This window comes from Lathamus discolor, chromosome 6 (assembly GCF_037157495.1).
Source record: "Lathamus discolor isolate bLatDis1 chromosome 6, bLatDis1.hap1, whole genome shotgun sequence".
NCBI classification, from domain to species: Eukaryota; Metazoa; Chordata; class Aves; order Psittaciformes; family Psittacidae; genus Lathamus; species Lathamus discolor.
Window position 1 is genome coordinate 26,450,704 of NC_088889.1, and position 21,125 is coordinate 26,471,828.

At 37.9% G+C, this 21,125-nt stretch overlaps 1 protein-coding gene across 7 annotated transcripts in view; it reads right to left on the reverse strand.

Annotated features, from left to right (window-relative positions):
* EML1 (EMAP like 1) overlaps positions 1-21,125 on the reverse strand; it is a 134,645-nt gene that overhangs the window by 55,046 nt on the left and 58,474 nt on the right. For all 7 annotated transcript variants that reach the window (XM_065685365.1, XM_065685363.1, XM_065685366.1 and 4 more), the window contains exon 2: positions 5,147-5,329. In XM_065685365.1, coding sequence (XP_065541437.1) covers positions 5,147-5,329 — 183 coding nt within the window. The remainder of the gene's footprint in view (positions 1-5,146; positions 5,330-21,125) is intronic.

The following is a 21,125-nucleotide window of genomic DNA, read 5'->3' on the forward strand; positions in this document are numbered from 1 at the left end:
TAGCTCAAGGAGCTTACTGGCAAATGCAATGGTAGTCGTTGCCACCAAAACCAATCCTGCTCTCTTAAAAGACAGTCAGTCTCTTGCCCTCCTGGATAGAATTCAGAGGACTGATAGAAATGAAGGCAGGTTGGGATCCCAGAAATTCCTGCTCTTCACCCCTCAATGTTCTTGCAGATTTTTCACAAGCAAATTATCTATTAAGAAATCCCTATTCCCCCTAAAGGTCTTCTTTCAATGAATGTGGGCTTATGTTTAACAGAAGGAATTTTGCCGTTTTGTCAGAAGAAATGATTAAAATCAGCAGAACAGTAGACTTAATGAGCTGACATTATCTACCTAAGTTCTTCTGATCAAACATTGGCTCAAAAAAGCATATACATGTCATACCTATAATTAATATTAGAATAACAGAAAAGTCCCATTCAAGTACATTAGAAATTAGTTACAAAACAAACAGTGGTTAAACCTGCAAGCAATGAGTATAAACATGAAAACTACAGTGGACCATAGCCTGAAAACAGACACAAACATGACTAGTGCTCTCTCTACAGCAGGGAAGAAAGCTGGAATCACTTGAAATTTGATAGAATTTTGCCTTCTAAAGATCCCAAAAGTCTCTGCAGTTCAGCAAAACAACACCTGAGAGAAGGCAGCAGTTACAAGTCACTTAAGGAACATAAAATTTGAAGTAGGAGAGGATTGCAGAGAGAATGCCTACAAATGCTCTTCAAAAACAGATTGCTGAGGATAAATAATCTAAAAAACCAAACTGAAACATTAACAGATGCATACAGTCCTAAGTTATAACTCTTAATTGTAGCACCAATGGCAAGCATTCACTGACTTGTTCATCCGAAGTTTTCATACATTGAACTAAAGAAAATAGATGCAAAAGCCTGTGCCTTGAGAAGATTAGATCAGTAAATACAGGCAATGAAACTTTCAAGACAAACTTTGTCTTGAAACTTTGTTAGAATATACACTTCCTCGTTACATATTCATAATTCACTTGTCCAGAGGAAAGAAATTTAGAAAACAACGTATAAGGAAATATTGCAGGAACAAGGTTTATTTGGCTTAGAAGACTGAAGGATGACAGGAAAACAAGATAATGACAACAAAGAAGAAAGTTTTCTCCAGGTTCACTGAGGATCTGAGAGCCTAAGCACAGAAGATCAATAGAGTGAGACAGTATCGATCTTACCAAGGATGGGAAGAGCAAGGGCTCTCTGATTTTATGGGAAGCTTTACAGAAAGGCTAAACAAGACCTGAAATTCATGGTGCCCTTGAGCCCTGGCTTCCATGATCTATTTTAGCAGACTAATGCTATCTTTAGAGCTTATACAAAACACCTAAAATCTACTGTACTTTAGCTTCTCATGTCCCTCTGTTTTTACTTTTCAGTTTTAATTAAGGGATTCAGATATCATGATCCTATTTACTGCTACAGCATTCATTCTTTCAAATTAAATTATTTCTGTAGTTTAGTGATGGATGCTGTAGTGCCTGTTTCCTAATTGCTGCAAAGTCCTAATTAATCTGTATGTACAAAACTGACTCTGTTGCATACTACAGATTCACAGATAGCTACAGTTGAGCGGTTGTGGATTTGTTTCCTGACAAGGTCTCTGTAGCCCACAAAAACTTTAACGAGGCTTTGAGTTCACAAATTAGAACAACAATTAAAGTTAAATAAACAAGTAATTAAAATGTTTTCCTTCTTTGTAGTTCTATAAAAAAATGCCTATTAAAAAGTAAGCTGGAATGAACTAGCTGGAATCTGTTTACTCTCCTAACCTTAGGAAATTGAAACTAGCAGCAGCCAGGAATAACACCTGCAATCTTTAACAGAGGTTTTGGTTCAAATCCAGCACCAGCCCAGAACCCACACTACTGGAACTAGAGATTTAAAGATCTAGCCCTATGGTCAGCTAGTGTAGAAAACAACACCATGAATCTCTCACACAGCACACAGACAAACTGTACGTTATTCAATTAATCCACTATTTACTGTAGAGCTGCTTAATTTTATTTACAACAGCTAGTTCACACCAGTGGTAACTGACATAACAGTCAAACCCCAAACATGTCATTGCTGTTAGAAGTCAGTAAGAGGAACAAGTCAGTACGATTACTTTGTCAGTAACATGTATCTTGGAAGTTCTGTTGCTTCGAGGTCTTACCTGTGGTAGTAGGACTGACGTGTTTATCAGCCCCAGCAGCAGCTTTTTTAATCATACTCTGATCTACGGATTAATAGGGCTGTTAAGTTTACAAACAAACTAATAATTGCAAAAGGAAAGAACAACAAACACAAGTAAAACAAAGGCAGGAAGCCATACTGAACTCCACCAAGTAGCTGAATTAAATAAGGAACAGGGGAGGAAAAAAACCAAACCAAAACAAACAAAACCCCACATCACCATTAGTGAGGGAGCTCCACAAATGGACAAAATAAGCAGCCCGCTTTCCAAGATGTACACTGCTTTTAAGCTGCCTAGCTCAAGCCTAGAACAAGAACACACACAAAGACTGAAAACAAGCTCAAGCTTTTCTCTATTATAGGTTTAGGAGGCTGACACTTGAAATACTGAAATCAATTTTAAAATCTGAAGTACTCAGAAATGTAGTCTTCTGTCCCATGAAGCTTCTTGTTCCAGACTTTAAGCAGTACATTGGGGATGCTGTTTTTCCAAGGGCACAAACCTCCCCTGACACACATACGTTTTTAATCCTTATCTACTTCATCTATAGATCAAATGAAAGAAGCAACATAAAATATGCTTCAAACCCCTGTTTTTATAGAGAAGATTTTTGTGATACACTGTGAGATCGACTTCCATTTTTTACAATTCTAAATGTGGAATTAGTCATTTAATGACAGATCGAGTCCATGGAACTCAAGTGGTGAAACACAAGAGGCCACAACTCCAGTTTCACCCATGTCTATGCAAGAACCTCTCTTAACAGCCTCCATCAGGAGCTTCCATAATGCTATTCCAAGTTAAAATACTGAAATTCAGCTTCACCTTGGGCTAAGTAATTGCATGCTATTTGTTATAAACTAGCTGTGCCTACGACAGGAAAAATAGGCCATCATATCTTAAATAGCAGCTGGGAGAAACAAATGATCAGAATACTTCAGATTCTGCTTCATGTTACAGAGTATGTTTAATATAGCTGACCTACACTAATGATACAACTGATACATAGTAAAATTAAAGTTCTTTTCATAAATTGTTACAGTAGCAATTATTTTCAGAAATTAAGTGGATTTAGTTGGCAATTATCAGGACTCATTTCAGTAATTTGTAATGGAAGAGCAACTGGTATTTGTATTCTTCCACTTGCATTATCACAGTAAAACTTCTTACACTGTCATTTCACACATTCATTAGGAAGTATCCATGCCGAATACACATTTAAAACAAAACAAACAAACACCCCCCCACATACACACACCCCCGCAAAGAGCCATAAAAGGCAGAGGGATAGGCTTACAGCAGCTTTTCTTCAATGTACATTGAACTAGGGCTTTAAGGATCTGCCACAACCAAGAAAGCATCTCCTGATTTAGAGTTCAACTCTGTTCAGAGGATCCATGAAAATCTGGTCTGTGTTTTGCTAAGTAAAGCCAGCAGGCAAGAAGAACAGATTCGATTACAACTCAGTAGTAATTACTAGACTTTATTTCCTCCACGCACCACTTAATATCTATTTTACAGGCAACATAAAGCCTCTGAATCCCTTGTACAACCAGATTTGGTGGAACATTTTATTGTAGCAGAGACTATCTTTAGTAACATTTAACTTATCTGATTTTTTTTTTAGTCAAAGACAAAATGAGGAGAATACAGCAGAAAGCAAAAAGAACAAGAAAACAAGACCAGAGACATTTACTGAGTGTTCTGTTCAACAGCTAAGCACAATGTACAATCAACTAATTTGGCTCTGTAATTCTGTCCCTTTCTCCTTTCCTCATCTCAAGGCACAAAGCATGATAATAAACACCTCTCAGTTCAGCAAATTAACTAAGTAGTTCCTTACCTATTCTGTTAAATCAATGCCTAAAAGTAAATATCTGTTGCAGTCATAAATAAATAAGCAAGTTGAAAGGAAGTCCTAACTTCCAACTGAGAAAATTATGAATCCTTAATTGCACATTATATTTCCAATGTGAATTTAGTTTTAAATTTATATTAATACATATCAGGATCCCAAAAGAAACAATTTCTTAATTTATACAACAGAGCCTGTTAAGTCAGCCAAACTTTCTACATCTAGGCTGCTACCACTCTTAGTCCTAAGACTACTCAAAAATACCTCATGCATTCTGTTAAACTGAAGATACAGAATCTCCCAGGCTTTTGCAGCCACAAAGATTACAATAAATCACACTGGTTGGGTTCTAATAAAACTCTACTACTGCAAAACGCTGGATGTTCAACTCCAGCTTTTCCGACCCATGGGCAGACAAACCCATTCTTGCTGAGCAGGAACCAAGACAAGATAATGCTGCAGCACAACACACTACATTGCCAAATGGCAACGTCTGTCACACCTGCCACCTTGCTGGCCTTAGATCTGCTGCTCTGGAACAGTCAGGCACCAGCCACAGCTCTACCTTTCCTTCATAGCTGAGCAGCTGGTGTTGCATCATCTCCTTGGTCATGTCATCTCTGTGCTAGTTAAAGGCTTTGTCTTTGGCTATGCCTGCCGCAAGATACTTAAGACATTCTTAATTACATTGAAATTACATTTGGCTTAAATTTATGGGTTTGGATTTAAAAACAAAACAAAACTATTAGGCGTTTCACCCACAGAAGATGATGCATTCTCTAAAGAGTTCATAAACTAATCTTGATCAGAAGTCAGGAAGTGGTAGCTATGGTTAAATGTAGATAGTGGATGAAGCACGAAGAATACACAAATGCTTTGCTCATTCATGGGAACTGTGGAAGGCTCACAAATTTAACCACTAGGATTTTTATGCATTCTTTTTAACAGGTTAAATTTCAAATGTATTTTGAGTTTGATCTGTTGACTTTGAGTATTTAAAGATCTAAAGAATAAATTCTTTTAATACATATAAAACACTCATTGAATTGCAATACCTATTTCACATATATATGAAATACAAACCTTTGGTAGGTCCTTTCTTGTTGTGCATGGCCTGCTGCTCCTCTGTAATATTCAAGCGTCGAACCACATCAGCAAGGGCAGATTTGAGCAGCTGGATGTCATCTTCCTGCATCTGGACACGTTGCTCCAGAGAGGCAATGCGATCCGTTACCTCCATGCTGCTTGCAGCAGAGGCACTGTCATCTAAGTAAAACAGCAGAAAAAGATGAATTATCAGCAGTGTATAACCATCAAGGAATACTTTATATAACTGGCTGCAGCTAAAAACAAGGTTTTTCTCAGACCTGATGACTTCTTGAGGAATAAAATTTTTAAGCGACCAAAAGGAAGAGATAGAAATAAATATATAAATAATCAGGGAAACAAATACATAAATAATCAGGTAAATAAATAAATAAATGAAACAGGTTGAGTGCTTAAGTAAGATGTGATGATGAAGTTGGCTTCAGGGCTACTTATTGTTAATTGGGCCCCACTATCAATTATCTACATGTCTGAACGGGAGTGATCAACCATCACCCTTCACTGTTCTGCTCAAAACATTCTAGCACTGGCAAGCATTCAGGTAGAGAGCTCTACACCCTTCCAGATTTTTCTTTCTTACATATGTGATAGAATGTGTATGTTAGACATAGATAAGCAACCTACAGGCTTACATTTTTTGAAGTTACTGTTCATAGACTGGAGAACAGATATTAACCCCATCTGCTAATTCCTGATTTATACCAGCAGCCTTATGAGAACATTCCCTCTGACTGAAATAGAAACATTAAATAAATTCAGAATTACTCGGTAATTGTACACTTAGCTCTGCAAATCATAAAAGGGTCATTACTTTGCATACAATTCACCCATTATTTGGAAATAAACCACAGAAGCTTAAAGCCTACAACTCCCTGATGAGAACTACACATTCTTTCCACCCAGAACTATTAATAAGAATATTTTTCCTAAATGAGCATTTTTATTCCACTGCAGTTTCTATCATGTAGAAACACTGCAATTTCTTACAATATTAAGTTAGGAAAAAGAAGAAAGGAAGACAAAAGCAAGGCCAAAGATGTTGAAGTCGATATCTATCGAGAAAAAAAGTAGCTGTGCAATCTTTAAAGCAAATTGCAAGATTTTATTTAACTAGAAGGATTTGAAACCTGAAAAAAAAAAAAGAAAAACTGGGTATTAAATTACTGGATAGTTTGATGTTAACCAAGTGATGAGTGGAATATAGCTTTCATTTGAAGACTTAGCAAGTTCTAGTTTAGAAAATATGGATATTTATGCTATTATCTACAATCATAATTGACATCTCCCTTGTTCCCAATACAAGTCCACAGCACATATTTCTTCTGGTAAAGATGATCCCTCTTTGTGAATAAGCTGGTATTTGCTTTCACTTCTTGTGTATTCTCCTCCATTTCAAACCATTTTCCACTTCTTTTGTACAAGGGCATAAAATGAAAGTTAAATGGCTCGTGGATAATAACTAATACTAAATTTTAAAACCAAAGTGTTGTTTCAAACAGGAAAACAACAGCTTCTAAGTGCATTTAAAAGCACTTACAAGTATGTCCAGAAATTTTAATACATATAAGCTTCTAATCAGAAGGGTCTGGGAAAAAAATGCTTTTAAAATTAAAAGAAAAATATTTATTAATCTCAGTATAAATTGTTTTTGAAATCTGTTCATAAACTGTATTTTGGCTTCCTTACCCCTTACACCCCCAACAGCCATCTGTGGTTACCAAAAGCTGAATTAGAAACAACTCAGAAACAAAGCCTATAACCATATTGAGAGTCCATAAATAGCTATAGGCTAATACAGTTTAGATTGCTTGTTAATTGTTACAGGATTTTCAGAGCATATTTAAAATATCAACATTAGGATATTATTAAACTGAACACAGTGGTAATGTAAGTATCTGGTTCAGAGCAAACTAAATAAGAATTTAAGTTCCTGAAAAATGCTGAAAAACTTTTCCCATAACAAAACTTTCCAAACTCTGGCCTAATCAGTCTTCTACTCAGCACAGGGCTCTGTCCTGCAGCTGTTATAGGTAATTAATCCCCAAACTCAGATTAGCAGCCATTCTGGCAGCAGTATGAGCTGACTGCAGAACTTAACCTCTCCTTGTACAAACAAAAAGCCCACTCTGCTCTAATGACTTTACACTTTAACTCAGCTGGAAATAACATGGATTAGCATAGTGGACAATAGGCAACCAAATCAAAAGCTTGATCTAACCAGTACAAGCCAAATTCAAACTTCAGCCATTCTGCCAAATCCAGTACCATAGGGCATAATTTTCTTCTGAATTCAGTCAACAAGAAATAGCTAGTTCCCAAATTTAAGGCAGAGAAGTAAACCAAAGAGAAATCAGCTAGTGTTAAAACAATCTAGCCCTTGTTGCAAAAGAAAACATCATGAAAGTATCAATTTCACTAATTTTAAGAGGGTAGAAACAGTACTTTTACTCAAACATAAATCTCCAAGTAGTAAACCAGTGTCATTAGTTTATTTACAGCCCCATAGACATCACTTCCACTAATAACTACTAAGATATACATCTCTTTTTCTTTTTCCCCCTTCTCTCAGCTGTCACTGACTCTTCCCCTTATATCCTCACTGACCAACAGGCACCAGCAAACCCTTCCTCTGGACACAGCATGTATGGACCTTCTGCCACTACTATTCTTCCCAGCCCTTGGGAACGTAACCACATAACCCTCACCCTTGCTGCAACCTACAACTTGCTTTTTTATGGTGGTTACCTCACTGGAGGCAGTTTCCTTGCAAGGATGAAGAAAATAATATTTGTGACAACTTTCACTAAGACTTAAGACAAGACTTCTTGGAGTCCAGTCCACATTTCTGCCCACCCTTTGCATAAACAAATTAGCTAGAAAAGAGACACAGTACATAACAAAACTATGCTTACTGAAGAATGGTAAATTCAATTATAAAATAAGCATAACCTGTTTGTTATGCAAGTAGAGGATGGAATGTTCTTGCTATTGAGATCATTCCATCCAAATATGTTGAGCAATAAAGTTGCAACTTCAACACAGCCGAATAAGCAAAGAGGTACGGTATCAGAAAAAAAATAATATTGAGATAAACTAACCAAACAATAAATAGAAGTTGAAACAGATGTCATCTACACTGCCCACAAGAGCAAAAGCTATATTGTTAGCCTAGCTTGTGATCTGCCTCTGCAGTACACAGCAGCAAAGAACACTCATCCTCACAGCAAAGAACATTTGCAAGGAAATTTAGAGCACACATTTGTAATGCAATTTGGACCCCGAGTAGAGCCGCGGTCTTATTATTGTTCCCAAGCCAATATTAAATTTAAAGCAACTATACGTCTTACAGCACCTAGTTCCACTTTGTCTCATTGATAAAGCATAGCCTCAAGGACATCACACAGAATGGGCTGAGAGGGGAGCACAAGGGTTTGGAGGAAGGTAGCTCTGGGGTGACAAGAGACCACTGGCTGTTGTGCCCTGGGGTGGTCCAGCCTGGCCGAATTTTCCCCTCACAGGGTACACACACACATTCACACAGCAGCTGGGTTACACATCCTCTTTGGCTGTACAGTTACAGGAACTGAGAGAAAAGTGCTTTGCACTAATGATATAAAGATCCCCAAAACACTCCAGGTGAATCCAAGAATATATAAAAAAAAATGCTTTTAAAATAAATCCATGGAGAAATAAATTTGCAATAATAATACACAAACCTTTCTGCAATTTTACAATATAAGAATACCATTATGTCAATACTTGTTACTTTTTGCAACACTAAATTCAGTAACATTAAGTCCTCTTTAACAGTGTCAATATACTTATATTTGGTGATCTCTTTACACTCTAGCTGTCATAAAATCCACAGATGTGCACCATCCTGAGAGACATATGAAGAATACAAATCCAAATAATTTGTCTTCACGCGTTAGATCTACTTATTAGTCACTACTACCACTTTTGCCCATGGACAGACAGTGTCTGTCATCATGTCATCTACCTGCAGGTAGCACTGATAGCATGTCAGACTTAATCATTGCTTCTCTTTCATTTATAGAAAGAAAAAGAACTTTTGAAGTGAAATTTATGCAATCTGTTTTCAGAAATCTGTAGTGAATCGCTTTCTACAAGTGTTCATTTCTTTTCATGGATTATAATACAAGTCTAAATCACTGTCTCAAACACGTATACATAAATCTCATGAGATAAATGCCACCTACAACTTCCAAAATTAGATGAAATGAGGAGGTATCAATTCAGATGTCTGATTTTGCATCGTAATACATATTTGCGGTAAAGTTTGGAAAGAAGAGTCATTTGTCATTCATGCTTTGCTGAGATTTTACAGGTTTCAAAGAGAAGGCTGCAAAAAAACGGAATGTTCTTCATGCCTCTCTTTAAATTTTCCGACTAGCTAATCTATGATCTCATAGATTGGAAAGATTTCTTGAGGCAAAGTATAAGACAATACTGAGTCAGATGATTAATCTGCTTCCAGAGTGTCTTTCAGTTTTTCAGCAATTTATTACTTGAATTTAGCCAAATGTGAAGAAACACCTGAAGCAAGGCCAACAACAGGGTGTGCATGCTGCTTACAAGAACTATGTCAATATTAATTCATTATATGTAGACTAAAGCAAAATGACATACATATCCTTCCTTCTAACTAACAGTGTAAGAAAATGTGGAGCATTTTCTATAGATTTTACCTGCAGGAAGACCTGAACTGTACATTAATGGTGTAGGAATTCATTAAAACAAGCTTGGCATTCTTCCTCCAGAAGAACTACTTTATTTAACATATTCCACCTTTGCTTATGCAGACATTAATTTTGAAGCTATCTCATCCAGCTCAGACCCTGGCAGCTGATGAAGCAGTGGAAACATTAGGTACTGATTCTCAAAAGACTGGCAAACAGATTTGAGTTTATTCAATGGACATGATCTCTTTGGAGCACCAGTTAACAGGGTCAAGTTGCAAAGGACGTACTTCCAAAACTTTTCAGGATGTAATCCCCATGTAATGCATCATATATTTGTAAAGTACCTAGCACAATGGGGGTCTTGTTGCTAAACACTATTATATACACTTTAAAATTAGTGTCTGCATCAGTCTTCATCAGAGTTGTCCCTGAAGACACTGTGCAGAACATCAGAAGAGAAAAACAAAGTCTTCTGGGCATAGCAAATTCCAGCAATGGTCTCTAGCAAAAACTAAACCCACATGATGGAAAACATGGCAAAGGATGGCAGTGAAAAGGCAGCACCACCTGCACACAGATGCCCTTCTTCTAGCATAGAGTGTGCCCACACACCTGAATTGAGCTCAACTGGCAGGAATACTTTCCATCATCGAGATACCGGTAAGTGCATCACGCTCTGCATTTCACCTGAAATTAATTGGTACAAGTATTTACATTCCTTGGAAATCTCTATTAACTTCATGACCACTACTAGAGTCTATTGAAACATGGACAGAAAGGAATTCTCCACCCCCAGCATTCAGCCAACAGTACGGCAGAACACAGTAGCTGTTGAGAAAAGAAAACCCATGACACCAAAGGAAAGTTAAGAATAGCAGTTATTAAAAAATGCGCACACAAAAAAGCAAAATCCCATAGCTGAATTTAGATAGGGAGAACTATAGACTAGATTTGACTCTACATACTAGAAAGCAGGTAAGAATATCGAAAATGCTGCACTTCCAGAAACACTTTTCCACTAGTAAATGCCCATGTTTTTTCGGCTTCACTAGTTCTGCAAAACTGTCAGATGTGACACACGTCACTTGGCACACATTTGGCAACTTCCCCTTCTCCTGCTCACATCATCACTGAGATCTCATGCAAGTAACTGAGTTACTTAAACTATTTTCTTCAAGCTCCCTGGGAGTTACACTACCACTAACTTTCAAATGACCTCTCCGCTTCACCTCTCTCAATGCCATCTGTTCAGCTTGAAACTCTAACAGAGCAGAAAAACATCGCTCTGTGGCAGGCATCTCCTATGTCTTCAAAATCCTGTCCTCCCTTTTCAGTTCATTTCATGCATCTTTGAGTCTGGGGCACAGAAGTCAGACAGACAACCTATTTGATAGATACAGTCTGAACTGACAGCAACAGAAAGAAAAAGAGAATTAGGAAGAGAGACGCCCATCCACGTTTTAAAATGGACACGAGCAATTTGCTGTGGCACATAAATAGGGAAATGCAGCCATGACACCCATTGCCAGGCTTAGATGCAGGATCTGGAAAGTACCAAGTATTCTCCCTGTAGCAATTTCTGTGGCATAATGTCAGCAGTCATCTGCAGACCAAAAGACTCTCTGTGCAAGAGAACAATGGGAAAACAAAACAGCAGGTTTAGTTTCCTTTGACAACACCAAGCCAAGCTCCTTTGTTTAAAAGATTAGTGTCGACATATTTCACAGACTAAATATCTTTTCTCCATCCACTTTTCTAATGCAAAACATTGTACCGTACCTGAAAACACAGCAGCAGCTTTCCAGGCTTGTCTCTTGGGGACAATGACAACACATATGGGCAACAGCTTATCATAAAGTCTGGTACATACTGGACTGGTCTGCTAGACCCTGATTCAATGAGATCAGAGCTTTCCACTGTGAGAAACTAGTGGATTTAAAGCCCAAAATAATGTTATCCTATTTAATCTTGTCATTTTGTGCGGTTAGGGAAGAAACAGAAATTTTTATCTAAGGATAAAACTATAAAACCATGTTGCCTTACCTGAAGTTTTGGAAATCAAAACTGGTTGCCAGCTGAACACTAAAGGAATGTCCTTTATTATGTCAAATGCTCTGATTGTGTTTTCTTGTAAAAGTATATATAATAGGATAAAAGTGCAAGCACCATACACGCTTTTTTAGCTGGAAAACTTTGTGAGGAACTAGAAATCACATCTAATCTTAAAACCTGATACCTGTTGGAACAATGTCATGCCTGTGTGTAAGCTTATATATGTATATATGCCTACAGCCTCTGAACAGGTGGGACAACTTTTCAGCTCAATCCCTATTCTAATGCATGTACCTAAAATAAGAGTGATTAACATTGCAAGGAGGTGCCCTAGTTCAGTACAATCAGGTACATCTTAGAGTAAGTAATCTGAACAGACCAGATTAGCTTTTCCATGTCCTGACAAGATACGTATGCGTAGGAGGAAATAGGAAGAAGACAACTCTATCCTACACATCTGCCTAATGCCATACTCTGGACTGCACTGGGAACCCAAGAGCTAGGTGACCACACTAACACCAATGCAAAGCATCATCTTGTGATAACAGACCACTTCTAAACTATTTAATAATAATAAAAAAGTAATAAAAATATTTATTAATCTACTATATATGGACTACAGATGGTTATTTTTGTGAACAGTATTTTCCCTCCTCTAATATAGCTAGCTGTTGTAGCCCAGCATTTATAAAATCTTATTACTGTATTTCCAAACATTTGATGAGGAATAACTCGTCCTTTTACAGTTCCACCGTTAGAAACTAAATATGAGGAATATAATTTCCTAAAACTAGGGGCAGAATTCTAAAGGATAAATCCATAATAGCAACCATCACTCAGAGCCTCACAGTTGGGTACACTGTATTCATTAACAAAATGGGAGAGAAGAAAATGATTTAAGAGAAGATTCTCAGAAAGCTCCTTGTGACTAATTAGTCAGCAATCACTGTAGCAAAATTATAAGCATGTGCCCTTGACCCGCCTGTAACAGTCAAGCTATAACCAGCAGCTTACTCTTCTTTCCCTGGCAGATGGTAGATAAGATTCTACTTGGAAATCAACCAGTTAAAAATTCTCTCCCCCAGTGGTGCTTAAGTGGAAGATGGAAGGATTTTTTTTGACACATCAATAAATTAGAGGAATTTTCCCAAGAAGAGGTCTATCAATGTAAACTCTTTACAGTTCAGAATTCCCATGCTGGTGCCACTGAGCACAGGAATCAATAGGAAATGTTTTAACAAATTATCATTCCTCCACATTATGCTGGGATTAGTCTGTACAATAAAAAATAAAAAATAAAAATTAAAAAAACAAAAACAAAAACAAAGAACAACAAAACTTTGTGAACAAAAGCCAGGAAAGTAAAGACAACTTTCTGTAGCACAATATTAATGCGAGGATAGTAGTCTGAAAAAAAGTAACACTGTGGGATCTGCCTGGAGTTGAAAAAGCTGAAGATACAGCCAAACACAAACTTGTAAAGAAAGGAACCAGTTGGGTAATTAATCAAAGTATCTCAGGGCAGAAGAGCTGGGCTGGCTTTTTTACCATCTTCTCCAGGATGTGCTGAGGATGTGCCGAGGATGTGCCTGTATCACACCCTTAAGAGCAAGAGGAAAATAGATTGTGGAACATGGAAGAACATTTACAAGAACTTTCATCTCCACATTATAGCTATGGCTCAACATCCAAGTCATCCTACAAAAGCTAGCAAGGCACACATTCAAATTCATCACATTGTACACTGATAAGATCTCAGCTCTTGTTTAGCACCATTAGACAAAAAGAAGCAACTAAAATGCAAGATTTTCTTTCCTAAATTAGTTTTAAACCACATTCAGATAAACACCACACATGGGTACACACAAAACTTTTTCTCAGAAACTTTACCAGTACTTAGACCAATTTATCTTCACTGGATTTTTCAACTGTGCAAGTAAAGCAAAGAGATTTACTTCTACTTGCAGTCAGGACAGACTTAAAAGGCAAGAAAAGTTATTTAAACCTTTTTTAAAAGTTACTGATAATTTTATTCTATCTTGTTTGTGTATACTACTTATTTCCTTAGAGAAAAGTTTATTCACACTAGCAAGAAACCACTAAGACACATCAGGCACAAGTTGATCTGCAATTAAATGCAGCCTTTAAGCTACATTAGAGATAGCACTATATAAACAAGAAACTGCTTACGTTAGCATACATTTCTTCACTTTCCTAATCCCCATATTCAATATTAGAATGGCAACTGATACTCAAATTTACTTGGACAATTAATTTTTTACTTACAATTTCTTAAAATCTGCATTTTAATGAAAATTATATGGAAAAGTTTGTAAAAAACTACATTGAAAACACTATTAAAATTAAGAAAGGCATAAACAAAAACCCACTTTTTCAATTTAAGAAATTAAAGATTTACTAAAACTGAGATGATATCAGTAGCAAGTAAACCATAGTTATCAATTTGAAATAGTTTGTGTTTTGTCTCATTTCAAAGGTGTATCCTTTGCGAATTAAGAACTGGAAAATCTCTGACTCTAACCAGTATCATTTATTTGTAAGATAACCCCCCATCATTCTGCTTTTACATTTCTTAAAGGGTTATCTGACTTTTAATTGTTTTCTGTAGATTCAAACTAAGCAACACAATACGAAAAGAACAAAACATCCCGCCTGCACCTGCACAAGTTGTCACTGAGGTCAAAAGTAGTTATATATCACTTTTGCAAACTCTGGTTACTTGTTCTCAGCTAATGGTTTCACTTCCAGCAGTGGTCTGACTTTTCTTCAGAGCTCTGTACCTCGTTAATATTTTATTTGCTGTAATTAATGCAGTATAACATTAGATTTCATTACAAGTTGTCACAAAGATAAATCACAATCTAAATATTTAAAGGAAAAAAAAATTCAAATTTAGAAAACTATTTTAAGTCTTCTTTTGAAACCCATCTTGTTCAGTACTGTCTTTCACAGTAATGTACAATTTTGTCACTACTGCCAGTTAATCTAGTGTTCACGAGAACTACCTGAATTAACTAGTGACAGCCTTGCTTGGGTGGGAGAGGAAACAAAGCACACAGTATGCCCACAACAGACTGGAATTTTTCCCTTATTGTCCATCTTCATCTTCAATTAGGGTTAAATCTTCCATTCATTTAATTGACAGGTACAATAATATAATTAACAGCAATATAATTTTTCATTCTAAAAGCTTCAGATCACACATTCCTTCTCTCCAGCACAAAATCTTTACTGACATTAATGCAGAAAGAACAAACTGCCCTTGCCAAGGACTCACAGCCAGAGATACTGAATTTGGTAGTGTTAGGTGTCCAGGTAATGATTAGGAAAATGTCTGGTTTAGTGCTTTTTAGGATATGGAGAAGAAAGAAAATCCCTTTATACCCTATCCTTAAAAAAAACAGTATTTCAGGTTACTTTCAGGAACAGAGAAACATACATCATCAGAAAAACTATTTGGTTTAAAATGCAGCTCCTCTAATTGAAGACAGTTTGCATTCTTTTTGTTTTTAACTGGATTTCCTTGCATGAGATCACATTCTTATTTTTACCACAGTGGGGTGCATAGCATTGTCACAAATTTCACCCAGCTGCAATGCCATTCCCAGCACACTGTGCAAGTGTGGTCCTGCCACCCTGTGAGAGCTAAAAAGTTGTACCACAAGGCTTGCCCCATCCTCTATAGTATTTGACAATACTTTAACATCATGCATGTTGCCTATTTTTAAAAGAAATCTAGGTTTTCATGGAGTCAGAGATGAAGCAGACAATCTATTTTATAGCTTTTATCTTTGTCAAAAGAAGTTTGCAAATATGCTTTGCTCAACTAATGCAGTATTTTATCTCCCCAAGGCTACACAAAGAGTCCTCAGTAAAAGGGAGAGTGCCAGCTGACGCCTGATCCGCCCTTGGCTGGGAACAAGCCCAAGGCCAAGGTCCAAGCAGAGACTGGCTCATGACCGGTCCTCTCCCGCAAGGACTTTCTGGGACTGATTTCCTTCTGGCAGCAGTCAGTACTTCTCCCATATGAGTTTCACCCAGGAGATTAGATGGGCAAAGGCTGTGCAGAGCAAATCCTTTTCCAAAAGGCACCTCTTAATGGGACTGAGCTGAACTACTAGGGTGAACAAACCATGCAGAAGGTCTGGCTGATAGAGCTCTTGTAGCCACATGACTACCAACTATCTGAGCCTCAACCTTCATGATGAGGTTAGATCTTACCAGCAAAGACAAATCTTTAAGGCTTTGTATGGCTCTTAAAGCCATACAGCTTTAAAGCAAAAGCTGTCTTCTGCTTTCTTAGCTCTGGATGTGGGTGGACCTCATGTAAGTCAGACCTCTGTATCTAAGTGTACAGACTCTAGGTAGGGAAGTATAGCAAACTGAACTAAATAAATTTAATATTTTCAGGATTCTCACTTTTGAACCTGGAATTTATTTATTTACCTATTTATAGACTCTTATTTGACCCCCTTTTTTTGTTTGTTTTGTAGGCTACAACTTCAGAAGTCAAATGCAAAACATGCCAGGACACCACTTAACATTACAATCCTCAAGTACAATTCAAACAGCCGCATTTTTAGAAGTAGTCCTGGACACAGATCAGTGGTCTCCAAGTATGTAAAGATTATTTCAGTGATAAGACTTGCCCAAAACAGCACCCAGGTATAGCAAACTTCCTCAACACAGCACAGAGCAGTGACTTCCATGGGCAGTAAGCTGAGCAACATACTCAACTTGGAAATTGCTAGATTTATGGGAGGTGAGAAAAAGGCTGAAATTGACTGGAAAACATTTCTCCCTACAGCACAGAGGAGACAGTTCAGAAAACAGTTTCTGCTCACAGCACACCAGTTTTGTAAGCCGGACAAGGCAAGCAGGACATACCTTTTTTAAAATAATCTTCAGTTTAGCAGAAAACAGACAACAGTAAAACCTAGTACAGAAAAGCTTCAGCATTAAATACTTAGTCATGCAAAAGACAAAAACATAATAATCTCATGGTAAGATACAGATATCAGAAGGTCATATTCCCAGAATTTAACATGACCACTTATGGAAGCCCCCAGAAGTCAGGCTCTCTCCATGGCAGAGAATTCTCACCCTCAGGGCTAAAGCTTCTATGAGCCAGTGAATGAACTCTTTACACTCAAGGGTCTTATTTGTAACTGTTTCCAAATGTTGATTCCTCACTAAAACCAAGCATTTCATATTCACAAAGTCAAAAGCTGAAAAGTGATCTGGTTGATCAGGCATCCCCAGTTACACTGGAGTCAACAAGCAACAGCTCTAGCAATGAGTGCCATTAAGGCAAACGAGTCACACACTTGAGCAACTGTATTCTATTCACACCTTACTTTATTTTTATTTTTTAAATGGAAACAAGAGCACATTTTGAGTAGTTATTCACAGAATGGGATAGTTCCCACTCCCTATTCATTAATTTTTATGTATATTTTTTATTGTATTGCAAGTATTTCAATGCCTTGCTAGCTCTCCTTGACAGAAAAAGAGAGGCATTTGAACTGGGTATCAAATTTAATGGCTGTATATTTACTGGATTTCAAATGTACATTAAATACATTTACTGGATTTATTAGACTTAGGAAAAGTCGGTCTTGTGAAATGATTGAGACACAATTCCTATGAAAATTATAGGGGGTGAAGAAGTAATTATAAAATCTTGTAACACATGAATAAAACAGTTGTGTTTTAAGCTTCATTATGCAGCCTTAGTTCTAACATTTTCTAACTTCCCAGAGCTTGGAAAGGAAAACTTAAGAATTTTCCTATTTTGTGTGGTGTTGGTGTTGGAACTTTCTAGCTGCTTGCTACTTCATCCACAGAAAGAACCAAGAGCAAGAACAGTGTATAAACATTGTGGATCTGTACCATAAAAATTATCTAGCTTCATAGACAACTGCCTACAGCAGAATAAAGAGAAGACTCAATAAATCTGCATTTCCTTACAAACTCTGCAGGGAACTACAGGTTCTGGAGGCTTTTGCTCTTCTACCTGCTCCGCGCGTGGTGAGTGGAGTAGGACTGGAACAGGTTGCCCAGAGAAGCTGTGGATGTCCCATCATTACAAGTGTTCAAGATCAGGCTGGACAGGGCTTTGAACAACCTGATCTAGTGAAAGATGTCCCCCGTGTCAATCACAGGTAGAAGAAAATTTACCCAGTCCTACCCCAGCAGCCTCAGACAGGGTCTCCTTAGCTATTTTTTGTAGGGTTAAGACCATACAGTCAGGTTGGGCAATTCACTTGTGCTGCTGAGACCTATATAGGAAGCGTAATGAACATCAGCACTATGAGACAACAGCATGCAGAGCAGAAATATCATCTGCTGTTTTGGCAGCTCACATCTGATTTCTGAACAACTAGCAGCCTGTTAAACAGAACAGAGCAGCAGCGTGGTGGGAAAAGGGTCCCCTCAACAGTGCTGAACTCTCGCAAGAAATCAAAATGGTGATAAAATTTGCAAAGAAAATGGTATCTAAAAATTGGCAGCATGGACCTGGCCATCACAACTGTTTTCTTACTGCCCATAGACAAGTCCCAGCAACACAGGCAGCTGTTGCTGCTACTATATGGAAGAGACTGCCCCATATCTCAAGTCAGTACACACAGGGACACAATTACCTCTGCGAGCTGTGTTCAGGAATCACAGTCCCAGGACATGGGGTGAGTGCCTCCCACCAGTAGTTATTGCAGACAGCCAGCAGCTCAGGGGGTGTCAGCAGGTAGGACTGAGTCCCTGTTTGTCATGGGAAGGAGCTGGGATCCAGTGCACAGGTGAAAAGTATGGAATTAGGCTCCCAGCAGGCACAATACCCAGAATATGCAATAAAACCCAAAGCATGCAGACAGAAACATGGTAAAAAGAGAGGGGCAACTGCCACTACCTGAACCCAGTTCTGCTACCACCACTACCTTTGACAGCTGATGATACCCTGCCAAAGGGTAAGTTGAATGTCCCAAAATCCCACAGGAGTACTAAATGCCATGTATTTTCTATTATCTTATGCATATCTCTCCATAATCCATTTTCCTGTGGACTAATGACAAACTTCATACACTATAACTGCATCAAGGCACTGCTTCATCTTCCTTCCCTCTGTCCATTCTTCCTCCTCAGCACAAACTACAAAACCCTTCTTCAGCTGCTCCTTTCTGCACCCTCAATAGGGTGTAAAGGCAGGAAGGGTAATGCTTAGAACAAACAGTGCAAGAAAAAGGTTATTACTCCAGAAAGTTAATGTGAAAGTGAATAAGACATTGGGTGTAACTAGAAGGTAAGGCACACAGTTCTAAAAATATACACATAATATGCTGTATCAAGAACTTCTTACCTAAACAAAGGAGCTATTCAAAAATAGAAATGAGAGTGCCAGTAGGTTTCTTCAGATTCTCTTGGGTTATTTCAAATGGATACAATCTGTTTCCACTCTAAAACCTCTGCTTTACACAGCTATTCAGAGGGCTTCATCTTCAGCACAGCATTGCTTAAAGAAAAATGCATAGGAACTTTCATATCATTCATCTCTAATACCTTGCCAACCCACACCTTTTTAGTATCTAATTATCAACTGGAAGCCTGTCAAGTGTCAAAAGCTTTTTTTTTTTTTTCTGAAGCTGTTACTTTTATCATAAAAAAAAAAAAAAGGATGCAAAATTCTAAAAGCCGTAGTCACTTCAGCAACGCTCATTTGTTTTCCAAGGTGTGTGCCTGTAAAAAATTGGAAGAACCCTCTTCACTGCACCCTGCACCAGCCACCTTAGGAGGAGCTTGAGGGACTGAGTTTGATTTGACTGCCTCAAGTTTCTGCTCCCACAGTGATGGATGTGGGAATTCAGCTGGTACAGATTGCAACATATTATAACTGAGGTTTAGTATGCTCTTAACCATAGAACACTGAAGGACAGGTAACAGGGACTTGTAAGAGCAACAACATATCAATGCCTCCTGGTTATAACTGGGAAAAAAGAGAAAAGATTTTGCAACCATGCAAGTTGCAGACTTGTCAAGGGACTCACAGAATTGCTGTTTCCAGCACAAATAGATTTTAAACTTTTATACAGGTCTAACATTTAATTTTAGTGTGACAAATAGCTATGTACAAATAGAAACTGAATAAATATCTACACAGCAAAACAAAAGGTACTACAATAAACAGCAGGTAAAAATGAATAATTTAGACTACTAATATAAATTAAATTTCTACTAAAAGCCATACAACTACAATTACACAGTGATAAAGCTTCCACAGTGCACAGAAGTCATGACAACACTTACTTTTCCTTGGCTTACAAAATGAAGCTTTGTTCTGTAGGACATCAGGCATCAGTAAGCACTGATTAAACAACTTAGATTCACAACCCCAACAAGCTGCCTTGCTCAACCTGGAACCAAATAGTCCAAATTAAACAAACTGAGATTTGGAAAACATTAGTGCCTCTGCAGAGCACCATGCTCCCCTTATTGCGCAGGGTTTTGCCCTGGACTACAGCTAAAATGACACCCCACGCCACTGGGATGTCTGCAGCAGACAAGCCCAGACAGCCTGGCAAACTGAGCAATGACACTAGCAGTTTTTAAATCACTTTCTGTATTTTAGCCAATACTAAACCTAGTAATCCTCATTAATACTAACCTGACCAGAGTAGGAAGTGCTCTACGCCACAGCTAGGAACAGCCAAACAGAAAGACCTTCACACTGCCAGAGTCAAGACGTTGAAACAGTTTTCCTCCCTGATGCATTTGTCCTACTTCTAACCCACTCCCTCAAGACACTCTTTTTAAGGAAGCCAGACTGGAAAAACTTAGGAATAGCCAGGAGAAGGTGGCCTATATGAATTTCATACTTGGAGGAAGTACATGAGCAGTTCTGAGCATCTGAAAAGCCTTGCTAGGAAAGGTGAAGGCAGAGGGATTTTTTCCTATGCTTGCTGTTTGGGATATAGACTGCCATAGGCTTTGCACATCTTTGCTCGCTAAGCTGAACAGGGGACTATCAGACATCATGCAGAAACTGAATTACAAAGATCCAAAATCTTCTGTTGGTTTCACAAATACTTTTTCTTAACTTTCCTGGTTCTTGTCAATGGTCCATGGGGCCTCACATAAGAAAACTAGGCAGTAACAAAATATCTCCCCCTTGAATCTCATGTTCTGCT